This window comes from Moesziomyces antarcticus, assembly GCF_000747765.1.
Source record: "Moesziomyces antarcticus DNA, scaffold: scaffold_v10006, strain JCM 10317, whole genome shotgun sequence".
Taxonomy (NCBI): Eukaryota; Fungi; Basidiomycota; class Ustilaginomycetes; order Ustilaginales; family Ustilaginaceae; genus Moesziomyces; species Moesziomyces antarcticus.
This window is the reverse complement of record NW_014639004.1, coordinates 51,077-64,557: the sequence shown is the minus strand read 5'-3', so window position 1 is coordinate 64,557 and position 13,481 is coordinate 51,077. Positions and strand designations below refer to the sequence as shown.

At 62.5% G+C, this 13,481-nt stretch overlaps 4 protein-coding genes across 4 annotated transcripts; 1 reads left to right on the top strand and 3 right to left on the bottom strand.

The window, feature by feature from the left end:
• Positions 1 to 762: 762 nt before the first annotated feature.
• Positions 763 to 3,771, top strand: PAN0_006d2834 (uncharacterized protein; the record flags this gene model as incomplete). The annotated part of the gene is made up of 1 exon (XM_014801477.1): positions 763 to 3,771. One exon carries the CDS (start codon positions 763 to 765, stop codon positions 3,769 to 3,771), a length of 3,009 nt encoding a protein of 1,002 aa, XP_014656963.1.
• Positions 3,772 to 4,256: 485 nt separating this feature from the next.
• PAN0_006c2833 (uncharacterized protein) lies at positions 4,257 to 9,149 on the bottom strand (the record flags this gene model as incomplete). The annotated part of the gene is made up of 2 exons (XM_014801476.1): positions 4,257 to 8,817; positions 8,902 to 9,149. 2 exons carry the CDS (start codon positions 9,147 to 9,149, stop codon positions 4,257 to 4,259), a joined length of 4,809 nt encoding a protein of 1,602 aa, XP_014656962.1.
• A 658-nt stretch (positions 9,150 to 9,807) lies between these two features.
• On the bottom strand, positions 9,808 to 10,489 carry PAN0_006c2832 (uncharacterized protein; the record flags this gene model as incomplete). The annotated part of the gene is made up of 3 exons (XM_014801475.1): positions 9,808 to 9,864; positions 9,952 to 10,313; positions 10,396 to 10,489. 3 exons carry the CDS (start codon positions 10,487 to 10,489, stop codon positions 9,808 to 9,810), a joined length of 513 nt encoding a protein of 170 aa, XP_014656961.1.
• A 399-nt stretch (positions 10,490 to 10,888) lies between these two features.
• On the bottom strand, positions 10,889 to 13,275 carry PAN0_006c2831 (sentrin-specific protease 8-like; the record flags this gene model as incomplete). Its single annotated transcript, XM_014801474.1, has 3 exons — positions 10,889 to 12,197; positions 12,399 to 13,120; positions 13,204 to 13,275. The coding sequence occupies 3 exons, from the start codon at positions 13,273 to 13,275 to the stop codon at positions 10,889 to 10,891; spliced, it is 2,103 nt and encodes a 700-aa protein (XP_014656960.1).
• Positions 13,276 to 13,481: the final 206 nt, after the last annotated feature.

Sequence of the window (13,481 nt, the reverse complement as noted above, 5' to 3'; positions counted from 1 at the left end):
TCCGCTCCGCAGTCCGCTCCGCAGCCGGTTCGCCGTCGCTTGGCTGCTGCATCCATCCATCAATCCATCCAATTTGGCTGATTTTTCCCTTTTTTGCATTTCTCTTTTGGCGGTGTCTCGTGATGCATCGCGCTTATGGACCGGGCCTTTTTTGGACTTTTTGGGCCCAGACTGAGCCCAGCAGGGCAGCGAAGCAAAGGCAAAACGGCTGCATCGATCGCCCTCGGCCACCGCGGCGGTTCGCCAACGAAAAGTAAGCAGTGGAGCCCAGCCAGGCCGCCCTGCTTTACGCCCGAATCCACTCCGCCCAGACCATAATCTCGAGAGATTCACGTCGACATCATCCCTCTCCACCCAATCTCTCCACTCGCCATCATCCACCACCTCCACGCTGCGGGATCCATCCACTTTATCACCACGGCGCTCCTTCCCCTTGTGTGCCGTCTGGACCGTCTCGTATCAGTATCGCCATCGCCATCACCACCATCACCTCTACATTCACATAGCACACCATCCGGACCGGGACCCTCTTTCACACGCTCAGGAAAAGCATCGCATCCTCGCATCATCTCGACTCGATTCGGCCATCATCATCTTACATCGTCAGCATCTGATCGTACGCGAAAAAGCTGTTGCTGAATGTCGCCGTAAGCAAAGAGACAGCTACACACCCATCCTTCACCGCATCGCATCCAGGCGCGCCATCCAACGCCACACGCTGGCATCCGCGCGAGCTCAGGCGGCGCACACACGCACACAGCCATGTCGCAGTCGCATCCACCACCAAGCACCATCGCATCGCCCGCCCGAATCACCTCCGCCGCCTCCTCCTTCCGCGCCCCATCCACCGTCGCTCTCCTCAACGCGCGCAGATCCTACCTCGACGAGTCCGCCCTCTCGCCTCAGGAATACATCGTATACCTCTCCAGCTTCGCCAGCATCAAGCCCGCACCCAGCGGTCAGCCGGGCCTCATCGACGAGCAGGATGGCCTCCGATACCTCCGCCAAGAGTGCGGCATGGCCATGGCCGACGAGCTCGAGATCCTGCCCCTCTTCGAACGCACCCCCCTCGGTCTAGGCGCAGGCCACTTCTTCGCCATGCTCCGTCTCGTCTCCTGGGCTCAGCAGGGCAAGTCGGCCACAAAGGAGCTCGTTTTCACACAGACAAAACCCGCTCGCATAGCACCGCCCAACAAGGCCACCACGCCACAGAGCGCCTCCGCAGCCACCTTTGGCAACGTTCAGCAGATCACCTCGCCCGGCCCGCGTAGCCTCACCGCCGCCCCCGCACCAGGCCTCACCCATTCGGCTCCCCTTGCAAAGATGCCCCCTCCCAAGCCAGAAGCCAGCACAAAGCCGCTCCTCACCCCTGTGCGCGAAGAGTCGGCCCTCAACCTCCCGGACAACGCTGAACACAACCCGCACGCATCGCAGTCCGCACCGCCATTCAAGCCCCCGCCTGCCGTGCCCGCCAAACCGCACATGCCCAAGCTCGTCGCACCCAAGCCCAAGGTGGCCAATCCCAACGTGCCACTCAACCTCGAGCAGCTTCGCAAGCCCGTCCCAGTGCCTCCCTCCTCCAGCGCAAACCCCTTCCGCGATGGCGCCGCCTCCACCTCGGGCTATGCCAGCGGCTCCGGATACGCCGTGGCAGTCGGAGCCACATCGACGCTTCCATCCCAGATCGCCACGCCTCAAGGCGCGCTTCTCGGATTCGACCCAGCGCCCAACCCGTTCAAGCAGAGCAAGCCACGCATCGTCAAGCCCACTCCCGTGCGTGCTTCCTCGCCCGCCTCCAATCCCTTCCGCAACGGCACTCCGGCCATGGCCGCACACTCGCAATTCCCCAAGGTGGTCTTTGACCCCGCCGACGACGCCTCCTCCCAGGCCAGCAGCTCCCGCTCGCGCCAACAACACCAGCACGACCGCTTGGCTGCTTCGTCCCCGCCGCTGCCGCCAAGGCCCGGCGACCGCAACCCGCCGCCACTGCCGCCCAGACACATCAGCCCGCTCATCCAAGCCGGTCTCAATGCGCGCTCCGAGGTGCGCCGCGCAAAGGAGTCGCTGCCGCCCAAGACCTTTACCGTGCTCCAGTCGAGCGCCGCCAAGCATGGCGCCCCGACCACCAAGCCACGCCTGCTCAATGGACAGACGGCGCCGCCCGAGGTCGCGCCCGTATCGGGCCACGCCAAGAAGCGCTCCGTCTCCGGCGCAAAGTCGCTGCTCGGCGGACGCGTCGGCTCGGATGGCGCGCCGCTGCAGCGCCGCGACTCGCAGCAGTCGGCCTCCGACCTCGGCCGCGGCGACACCGACTTGGGCACCGCACCGCGCCGCTCCTCGAGCCAGCTCCAGCGCGGGCTCGGACTCGGCGGCGAAAGCGAGGTGGGCGCCGGCAGCTCCATGGTCTCGCACGCGCAGAGGACCGTGCCAACCGTGGCGCCCAAGGCGATCTATGCCAAGAAGCCGAGTACCGGCGACGAAGGCAAGCTCAAGGCAACGCTGCCCTCGTGGCTCAAGGAGCAGGAGGAGCTGCAGCGCGAGGCGCTCGCCGCAGGCAGCGAGCCGCCGCCGCCGCCGCCCATCCAGCCCACCGAGGGCGGCGTGCGTGGGCGCGCATCGCGCACCGTCGTCGACGAGTTGACCGATTCGGCCGAGGCCATGTCGGACGAAGCGGCTGCCAACGCGGCGCGCATCGAGCGCAACAATCCCTTCTTTCCGCCGCGCCGCGACGACGCCGCCGACGACGCTGGCGACGACAGCCAGGTGAGCAGCAACCTGCGGCGCTCCAAAACCGCAGGCGCACGTCCACCGCCGCCGCGCCGCCGGCTCGACGACGACGAGGGCGGCTCGGCGGTATCGAGCAACGCGCAGTGGGGCCACGCGCTCGAGTCCGGCACCTATGCCGGCTTCAAGCCCAACAAGGAGCCCAAAAACTCGGGCGGATTGCGACTGGTGCCGCCGAGCAAGCAGCGGATGCTCGGGATCGACGAAGGCGAAGCCGAGGGCGAGGGGATTCGGCCAGCACGCGCGGCGGGGCACGACGATGCGCACGCGTCGGCGGTGGCCAACAGCGACTCTTCCGCGAACGGACCCATGAGTCCGACGACGCCGTCGGGCAATCCGCCCGGTTTGATGCGACGACAGGGTTCGCTGGGGAGCACGATCCGCGAAAAGGTGTCGGACATCTTGCGGCTGCAGGACCAGCCTCCCAAGGGGCAGCGACAGGTGGATCTGCTGACGCAGGATATTGCGAGTCTGGTGGGACGCAACGAGTGGCTGGCACGCAAGCGCGATAGCTTTGTGCGCAGCCAGCAGGGGCGCGAGCGCGAGCGCGAGCGGCTGATCGGGCAGGACCTCGACCACGACGATGTGGACGATGGTGGGGATGGGGCACAGCCTGACAGCGATCCGTTTGCGGGCGCACGGGCGCATCACACCCAGGTAGATGCACACAGGCATCAGCCACCGCCACAACACCCTGCTGCGGGTCTGCGACGCAGTGGATCGTTGAATCCGAAACGCTCGTCGTCGTACAACTATCCGCAGCCGAGTCCTGCGTCGGGACCAGTGACGCGCGCCGAGGGCGGGAGGAGGTGGAGCTCGTTCCACCACCCGCACAACAGCGTGAGTGCGCTCCAGACGCATTCGGCCCAGTTTCTGCACAGAGACAGTGCACATGGATGGAGCGACGTGCGTGGATCCGCGCTCGATGAGGAGGACGACGACGCGCCCGACTCGCACAGAGACCCGCATGGATATGCCCAGTTGTAGCCCGGACATGCGTGCAATCCTCAATACCCACCCACCGTTGGCCGTTTTGTGATCGGATCTTGCTCTGCGTCAGTGTGTGTCGAGTCGGAGAGTGTGTGCGCGCTCCCAAGAATCGCAGTTCTGGCACCAAAAGCCGCGTCTGCTTGAGCCAAGATTGGGCAATCGGCAGGATCGGGTCTCCATGCTTCTGTTGCGCAATGCGCGCGGTGTGATGGATGGTGTTTGGTCTGCTGCTCCGAGTCGACTGAATGTGGCGATTCTGCGACCCCCNCCCCCGGGCCTCCAGCCATCTCCCTCAAAGTGCCACTTGTCCCAAGCAGTGTTCGTCCGAGCCACTTGCGCAGTCTCGCGTGCTACATCGCAATGCGCAAATCCTCCAAGCAGAACCCCGCGACAGACAGGCCGGATGCGTCCGTGAATACAGTATATGCATTTGGCATCATCATGCAGGAATGGAATAACATAGACAGCTAGTCGAATGTGAATCAAGACTTCGCCCGCGGATCGTCCTTCTTGGTTGCGGCCGACGACGACGCGGCCGACGACTGGCGATGCGCCATCGACATGCGCAGGTGCGCAGGAGGCGGCGGCGCATGGTGGCTGCCGTCGCGGTTGGCGAGCTGCACACCATTGCCCTTGATGCCCATGCGCTTGTTGTATCGGTCGATCTCCCACTGAGCCAGGCCGTCCGGACCAGACCAGTTGGCCGACGACGTGCGCGGGCGCCGGATACGGTTCGCCGTGCGCTCGCCGGGCAAGATCTTTTCCAGCTCCACAGGGCCCTGGGGGATTCCAAAGATCTCGTCGGCATCCACCGTCGACTGCGCCAGCAGCGCCGCGTCCAACGCATCGCCCTGCGTCCACAGCGGCATCGCCGCACGCTTCTGGATCGTCTCCTCGTCTTCCGAGTCCGAATACTCGGACGCGATGTCCGGCAGAGCTTCGTCTGCGTCGGCCTGGCCCGCATGGTCGTCCCACTCCTCCGCGCGTCCTCCAGCTGCGTTCTGCATCTGGAATTGCTGGTGCGCCGCACGGTGAAGCTCGTCTTCCCGCATCGCCGCCGCGTGCGCCTGCGAGGCACTTGCTGCGGCGTGCGCTTGCGCCTGCTGCTGCTGCTGCAACATCTGCATCTGCTTTTGCTTTTGCATCTGCATCTGCAGCTGTTGCTGCTTGGCCTGCTGGAAAGGGTTCGCAGTGGAAAAGTTGGCATTCGCCATGGGCTTGACCGGTGGCTGACTCGCTGCAGCCGCAAGCGGTGCCTTGGAGCCGGCCGCCATCATCGAGGCCATAGCCGCACCATTTCCAGCCATTGCGCCCGCACCGGGAATACGCGGCGCCGCGCCAAAGGCTGCAGCTGCAGCACCGGTTGGCTTCATCGCCAACTTGATCTGCTGTGGTGCCGGCTGCGGCTGTGCGCGTTGCTGCTGCTGCTGCTGCTGTTGCGCGGGTACTTGCGTCGCCGTGCCGGCTCGAATCGAAGATTGGCTGACGGTGCGCACCATCTTGGGTGCGCCGATCTGCGAGGTGGCCGCCGAGACGCCCGGACGAGCACCTGCCACAGGCTGCGGGTTGGGTTTGACTAGGAGAGGAGCACCTACAGAGGCACCGTCCCGGTCATTGGTGACGCGGCGCTTCTTGTTGCTCTCATCCTGAGAAGGTTGCTGCGCCTGCTGGACCGTGGTCTGCATGTAGCGGCTCTTGACGCCTGCGTAGCTGCCGTTGAGCGCGCTAGATGGTCGGGTAGGCGGTCCGCTGCTGATGGTGCTGACGGCGCTGGTTCGCGAACTCGTCGACCCGCTGTGCAGGCTGCTGGGAGCAGTCGAGCCGCCTCCAAGCACAATGCCACCGAGGAGCGCGGCGGGGATGGCTGCCGGGGCTCCACTCGACGACGCGATACTGGCATCTTCGTTGCCCACACCTGCTTGACCGACGCGTCCAGGGCGTTCGTTCTGATCGCGCGTACGCTTGCGGTTCTCTTTCTCGAGCTCTTCCTCGGCCATCGCTTTGGCACGCTCCTCCTTCTTGGCCAACAGCATTCGTCGGCGCTCTTCCTTCTCCTTGGCTTTGCGTTCTTCCTCTTCTGCCTGCTTCTTGCGCAGCAATTCGGCCCGGGCGATACTAGAGAGTTTGCCGTTGGCCGTTCCGGAAGCAGCTGCGCCCGACGGAGTCGACTGCACCTGCGGCACCTTCGATGACGGCGTCGGGCTGGCAAGCAGCGCACCAGGGATGGCAGGGGCTGCGGCGACAGGAGCGGATGTTGTCTTTGACTCTGTGACCGTCGCGCTGGAGGTGCTTGCGGGGATGCCGTTTGGTCTGGGCTGGAAGGTGCCGGAAGCCGAGATTTTGGTCTGCGCCACCGACGTGGCAGGATTGGTCGTGGTAGAGGCATGCAGACCGAGGAAGCCCTTGATCTTTTCGCCGATGCCCCAAGTTCTGGACGGAGAAGTCGAGGGGGCTGGTACGCCCGATTGCGCCGCTGTACGTGTGGTCGACTGGGCCTTGGCCTTGGATGGCGATGCAACGTTGGCTGCAGCACGAAGCGCACTCGCCTTGGTTGGTGAGGTTGGCCCCGATTTGGCCAGCGCCTTTGCGGCCACCTTTTTGGGCGACAGCGCCGAGGCTTTGACGATGCCCGACGCTTTGGTCGCTGTCTGAGGCGCCGTCGTGCTGGCAAGAGCGGTCGCCACCTTCAACTCAGCCTTGCTAGCCACATTGACAGTGGCGGTCGAAGTCGCGTCCTTGGACGTCCTTGCCGTGGCGGGAGCCGCTGGGACCTCTACAGGCTCCGGTGTAGTCTCCCGAGCATCGAAGAACTGGCTGTCGAGATCGGCCTTGGACGTCGAGAGGATGATCGACGCTGCCGAGGCAACACGACGGCCGTCAGTAGCCTCGGAGGCGACGGGTTCGGCCTTTTGCTCGATCGGGGTCTGAGGCAGCGACTTATCCTTCTCGCGCAGCGCTGCTTGCTGGGTGGCAAAGGGTTGAGCGAAGGGCAGACGGCTACCGTGCCAGTTCTTGGGAGGCGAGTGGGCTGGGGTGGTGCTGCCGCCAGCGGTGCTCGAGAGCGATGGAAGTTTGGTGCTCTGCTTCGGGCTGCCAAAGAGGGCGGCAAGGCTACGCGGCTGCGTTGTTGGGCTTCGGGGAGTCGGCAGACCAGACGAGGAAGCAAGTTTGTCGCTCGCATCATCCTTGGACTTGGGACCGGGCGAAGCGCTGCGTGCAGAGTCTATCTGGCTGGCTTTTGACTGCTCGGCCAATTTGCGAGGAGACTTGCGGACACTGCCCGTGCGAGGGGGAAGCCTTACCGGCGAAGCTGTGGCGGTACGAGAAGGAGAGCGGGTCGGCGAACGTGGAATGGCGGATGCCTTGATGGTCGATCCGTCGCTACGGTTAGCAATCTTCTCCGTGACTTCCGAGCTCGAGTCGGAACCTGCCGTCAGCGTCTCACTACGATCATCTGCGTGTGACGACACAACCGCTTGGACAGGAGCAGATGGCGCCGGCTTAGCAGGAGGAATGGGCTGCGAGGTAGAGCTTGCGTTCGTACCGCTACCCGTGCTCCGCGCCACGTGTGCCAGATTGTTGCGGAATTGCTCGAGCTTTGACGCAGGGCCAACTGCGGCTGGCTTCTTGGCGGCGGCAATCGGGGCAGACGACTGTGCTTTGGCCGCCTGCATGGCTGAACCCAACTTTGATATCTTTGCGGGCGGAGCTGACGAGCCTAGCGGGGCTTCGCTGGCAGGCGGAAGAGCCTCGTCGCTCTTGCGCTTCTTGCTGGCCGCGTTACCACTGGCGGGCAAGGCAGCCATCTTGGTGGTGGCATCGCCGGCATTGGCGCGTGTGTTGGCAGCCGTCTTCTTGGAGATGGCGGCTGATGCGGAGCCGGCTACGAGGGGATGGCTGTCTGCGTCTGCGTCCGAGTCCGAGTCGGACTCGTCGCTGTCCTCGAGGGCCTCCTGATCAGCGATCTGCTTTCGCAGACTCTTGTTGAGGAAGCTCGAGCGGAATCCTGGACCGGCCGGGGTGGAGGCCGAGTGAAGGGTGAGGGTAGGGTTGCTGGGGCGTGCGTTGTGCGTGGCAGAAGACAGACTCTTCTTTGCGCCGTAGGAAGCCAGGGTGCGCTTGGCGGGCTTGTCGGCGTTGGCGTCCTTTTGTTGCTGAAGCTTGGAGACGAATAGAGATGCGGCCTGACGGGCGCTGTCAAGCTTCGGGTCGATATGACGCCCCGAGAGGGTGCTGTCGTGCTCCTTGCTCCTGTCGTCAGTGGAGCGCATGGTATCGTTCGAGTCGGACAGCGACGAGACGGTGGTCGAATCGATGCTGGAAAGCTGCGAGACGACGGTGCTCGTGACGGATGGATCGGCATGCTTCTCGTTGGATGCGGCAGGCTTGCTCTTGGAAGCAGACGTTGCCTCGAGAGCTTGTTGTTCGTCATCCGAATCGTCCTCATCCGAATCGATGATTGGGATCAACTCGATGACCTGCGGCTGGCTCGCGCGTTTCGAAGATTGGGCAGGCTGAGGCTTTGGTGGCGAGGCGAGTGCGGGTGGAGTGGAAGCCCTGGGCGCAGTTTCATCGAGCGGTGTCACTTGATGCAAGGACGTGTCGACTGCCATGCTGTCGTCCTCGGAGGAAGTGACTTTGACGACAGCGTTTCTGGTAGCTTTGGCGGTCTGTGCGGGATAATCAGTCTCGTGCTTCTGCACGTTGAGATCGCCGAGTACCTTGCGGGTGGATCGAGCGACGGGCAGCTGTGGTGCATCTTCTGCGATGGCTTTGCCAGCCTTGACCGCGGCTTTTCGCTTGCCCTTTTGAGGTTCGAGCGTGGAAGCAGTGCGGGAGCGCGAGGAGCGCGTTGGGACGGGCGCGTTTTCCTTGTCAAAGACGTCTACCGCATCGATGAAAGGATCGCCGTGGGAGACTGCTGCACCACGAGTGCGACCCATGGCGCTTGCTGCATCGCGGGAACGTGTGCGGGTGCGAGTCGGCGATTTGAGCAGCTCACCGGCGAGCTTGGAAGGCGATGCGACGTTGCGCGAGCTGGTGCTGCGAGGCGGCGAGAGCAAAGAGACAATGATTAGCGCTGACTGTGGCGGTGTCGAAGTGATCCAGATGGATGGGAGTACTTACGCATATTTGGCGAAGATGTCGTTGGCGTGCAAGAGGCTATCTGCGATAAAGTCGATGCCCTGCTCCTGGAGGTTCTTGTAGAAAAGCGACATGTCGCAGCACTTGCGGACGTTGTTGACATGGGTGAGCAGATGTGCCTCTGGCGTCATAGGTGATGAGGAGCTGCTGCTGCTGCTGCCCGACGAGGAGCTTGCCTCGGAGGCCTGCAAAGCCGGAACGCGGCGTGAGGCCGCTCGAACACCGGGCATGGCTGGTCGCTATATGTGCTGGATGTGGCGAGAAATGAGGCCTGAAATGGAGTCGGCTTGGGCCTGGCTGGATAACGAGCCGATATTTATGATCTGAGCCAGGTCGAAAGGGGCGTGGCTGAAGAGCCCGAGGAGAGAAAGCACGTCCACCTATGAGCCAATCGCCATTTGGTGGATGCGAGGCGTAGTCAAGGCTGCGGCTGATCCGATGCGAAGGGTGATGCGACAGATGGAAGAGACAAAGGATCACATCGAGTCGGCAAGTGATGCACTGGCTGTCACGGCTGAGCCGAATACATGCGCTCTCATACACACGCCCCTCATCACAGCGCACGGGGACGCAGCCGCAGATGCCAAATTTCCCACCGCCCCCCTGCCGCTGCTTTGCTGCTGCTGCTGCTGCTGCATCGCCCTGCACAGAAAATCCGACTCCGAGTCGCGTTCCCCTCCGGACCCTCACCCTCGCGCCGTGAGGCTGCACGTGATTTGGCCCATCGGCCAGAATTCCGTGTTTTTGGGCTCAGAAGCCTCCACCCATCAAGCTCGTTTCGCGGTAGCCCCTCTCACAGCGTCGCTCAAGACATCACATCTCGTCTAGGGCGCATGCATTTGCTTTGTGTCTCGTATGCTAGGCTGAGGAGGAAGTGTTGTTGAGGTTTTACTCCTTTGCGTGACCCTTGCAGATCGAAAGCTCGAGACCAATTCGCTTGGCCGCCTGCGGAATCAATTGTGGACGTTAGCTCGGCGTCAGCTGTCTCGCTTCTCATTCAATGCTCTCTACCGGTTGCAAGTCCATACTCACCGCCTCGGTGTAGTCCATTCCGCTCTGGTCGGTGCAGCAAAACTTGATCTGCGCGCTACCAACTGTGTAGGCGTCGATATCTCGCCGTGATCTTTCCGACTCGCTTTGACCGCGTTCCCAGCGCAGACTCCGGCGCCTTCTGCTGTCCTTGCCGTCCTTTTCGTACTTCTTGAACTCGATCTGGTTCTCCTCCTTCTCGACCGAGCAAACCGGCTTGATGTACGTCGAAAAGGCATGCGGTATCGCATGATTCACCGCATAGTCGCAGCCCATGGCGCAGTACATCGACCGCAGCGCATGTTCATCCACCTGTCGCAGCCCAGCCTCGGGCGAGTCATCTCCCTTCACGTCACAGGTAAGCACTGTCAGATGAGAAGCTCGCCTGTCAGCATCTGCGCAATGTGCATGTCAATCGTGTGTGGATTCTTCCATGCGTCGACTTACCCTTTGTGCACGTCGGCGCCGCAGCTGAGGCGAGTCGAACGGCGCAGAAGAATAAGGCGAATACACCACCAATGGTGTGCCCAGGCAACTGCATCTTGACGTTGTTGCGAGACGTATAGCCGTCGTGAATCGTTTGTGCGCTCGGAGATGTGCAGACTGGTAGGCAAGGTGGATGTGTCCAAAGAGCTTTGCCGCACGAGGTTTGCGATCGACCGCATCTTATACAGTCTGTCCGGACGACACCGAACTGCGCCCGCTGCGACTGATTCCGCTCTGGCCGTGCGCCGTGCATCTCATCTGCGGCCAGGCGAGCTCGGATGGCGCAGGTGCTTCATCCGCATAACCTCGCCCGACCCACTGCAAATGAAATTGACGGAGTAGCGTGGGAGCAACGGTGGGCGCCAATTTGACGGACATCCGCCAGACCGGGCAACGAGCGAACGCGTGGTGTTGTGAAGTATGAAGTGGGCTTTATGCCTTCGCCGTTATCATATCAGAGCAGATCGCCCACCTCGCGCAGAAATCGATCGTAGTCTTGGGCACTGCTGCCGCCCTCGCTCGATTGTTGTCCTCCCGAAGCCTCGGCGGCCTTGCTGGGCAGATGCGCCTGCACAGACTTGAGCAGATCCGGACGCTCCTTCTGAGCGGCATCTGCCGGGCCGGTCATGTTCTCCGAGAGCGGGGCTGCATCGATCCTGCCGGGAAGTCCGCGTTTCATCCTTGCCTTTTCTTCTTGCTGCTTCTTGCGAATCGCCGCCGGGACGAATGCCGTGGTCTCTTTCCTCAAATCGCGGAGCTGCGGCTCTGCTGAGATCACGACGCCGTCGGGCACTGCAGGCGGCGGTCCTGGTGGCTTGGGCGTTCCAGATGCGGGGGCAGCTGCTTGCGGTCTGGAGCCTGTTGCGGCTGCCACGGGTACCAGAGGCCGTTGCGGAAGTCCAGGAGGAGGCCGCGCAGGGAGTCCGGCGGCGCTGTGGATCGGTCTCGCCATGCCTCGGCCAATGCCATTGCCTGGACCGTGTCTCCCACCTCTGTGTTGCTCTGAGCCTGGTGGCCGGCCTCTTGCCTTGCCCGTGCCGCGCACAGCTCGGCCTCGGTCAGCTGTCGCTGGGCTCGGACGGATCTCTCCTTGATGAGACGCAAGCTTGATGGGCGGAGGTCCTGCCGGCATGACAATGTCTTTGAGGTCGTCGTCGATGCTCGAATCGTCGCTGTCTTCGTCAGAGTCACCATCTTCAAAATCGGCCGTTTCTTCGGGCAGCGGCGGTGGCTTTGCCACGTCCAGAAGTCCTTCGGCTACTAGCTGCGAGTGAGGCTTGTCGAGGTAAGGCATGCCCGGTGGAGGTGCTCCGTATGGATTGAAGACCGGATCGTAGTAGATACTCCATCTCGGATCCCGCGACGGCGCATTCTGGCTGTCGCGAGCGGTCGCTGTTGCGGTTTGCTGAGGTGCGTTGCTCAACTCGCCAGGCTTGGAATCGGTGGAGGCCTTTTCCTCGTAGCCGCGAACAAAGTTGCGCTGATCCGGATGGTTGCGGACGTATTCTTCCTTGATGCGCTTGACGTCGGCAACCTCGCGCTGGAGACGCTGCAACTCCTCCTGGTCGTCCTCGCTGAGTGTATTCTGTCGGGACTCGAGGCGACGGATCTGGCGCTCGAGTGGCGCGGTGTCTTGGCGCAATTCGCGCGCCTGCTGGGCCTGCTGCTTGCGCTCTTTGTTGCGCTTCGACTCACGCTGGATGGCCGCCCTGCGCGCGGCCTGAACCGGGTCGAGCGTCTTGGCCATCGCAAGAGTAGAACGGCTTGAACCAGGATGTCGTGGGCTTAGTACGAAGAGCTGCTAGGGTCCTTAGCGAGAATGCCGCACATGCACTCGAGGAGGCGGTTGGAACAGAAGAATGCAAGGCTCGGTTGGGTGCAAACGGGAGTAGGAAAGTGCAAGCAAGAAAGATCCAGAGCAAAGAATAGAGGTCTCGAAATTGGGGCGCGAAAAAGGCGGCTACTCCACACCGAGACCCGAAAAAAGTTCGAGAAAGCGTGCACGGATGCGCTGGTCGGGCTGGACGTGCTCCTCATGATGCGTCACCTCGCCCCATGTTTGCAGCCAGGAGAGGTACTTGTGCCGGAATTTCATCACCGTGTCTGGTGTCGACGATTCGCAGACCTCTTCGACCAGGGCTTCGAGCCTGTCCGATGGACTGTCGTGGGAGAGGCGACGATGTAAAAGACTGGAGAGACAGAGCACGTAGATGCCACAGTCGCTGCCGTTGGCCTGCTGCTGGAGGCATTCGACGTTGCGTGGTTTGGCTGGGCGCAATGTACCGCCGGACTTGGCCTGAATCAGCGTGCGAATGCTGTCCTGCACCGTGTCGGCTGCGGTGCGGTTGATGTCTCCAAGAGAGTCCAAGTGGAAGCTGTCGCCCTTATGGGCGTCGATGAACAACAGGCTCCAGTGACTACCGCCGGCCGAGTGTCCGGGGCTCGAGGAGCTGTAGCGGTCGCTGACAGGGAGCAGAAGAAAGCGCTCGGACGGTGTTGGCACGACCGAGGATGCTTGGTTGCCTGCTTCCTCGTCGAGCGCGCAGAGCAGCTCGACCACGGAAGGAGGCATCATTTTGACTGAAGGCGCGGAGCTGGCCTCATCGAGCCGCGTGCCGAGATCGTCGAGCCACTCGGCATGGAAGGCTAAAATGTTGTCTCCGACCCACTCGTCGTCGCCCAAGGTCTGGGACGCACCATCACGATGACACACACGTGCCGAGCAGGTTCAGCAAGTGAAAGCACACTCCGGAAGCTCGAGAAACTCACCTCGAGGTCCGATTGATGCACACAGGCGGTGGCAGTCGAGACGACGATGGGGTCATGATCATCAGCAGCCATTTCGGATTGTGACGGCGGGTTCCGCGGGTTCCGACACGACCAGGTGAGTGGTGTTGAGTTGCGGGTCGGACGTGCCGATGTGGAGCTGAGGATACTACATGAAGTCCAGATGCCTGATGGGCATCGTGATGCTGCTGGTCGACATGGAAACAATAAGAGATTGAGGCTTCGCTAGCTCGTCATGCATCGCAGGCAAGCGCCACATC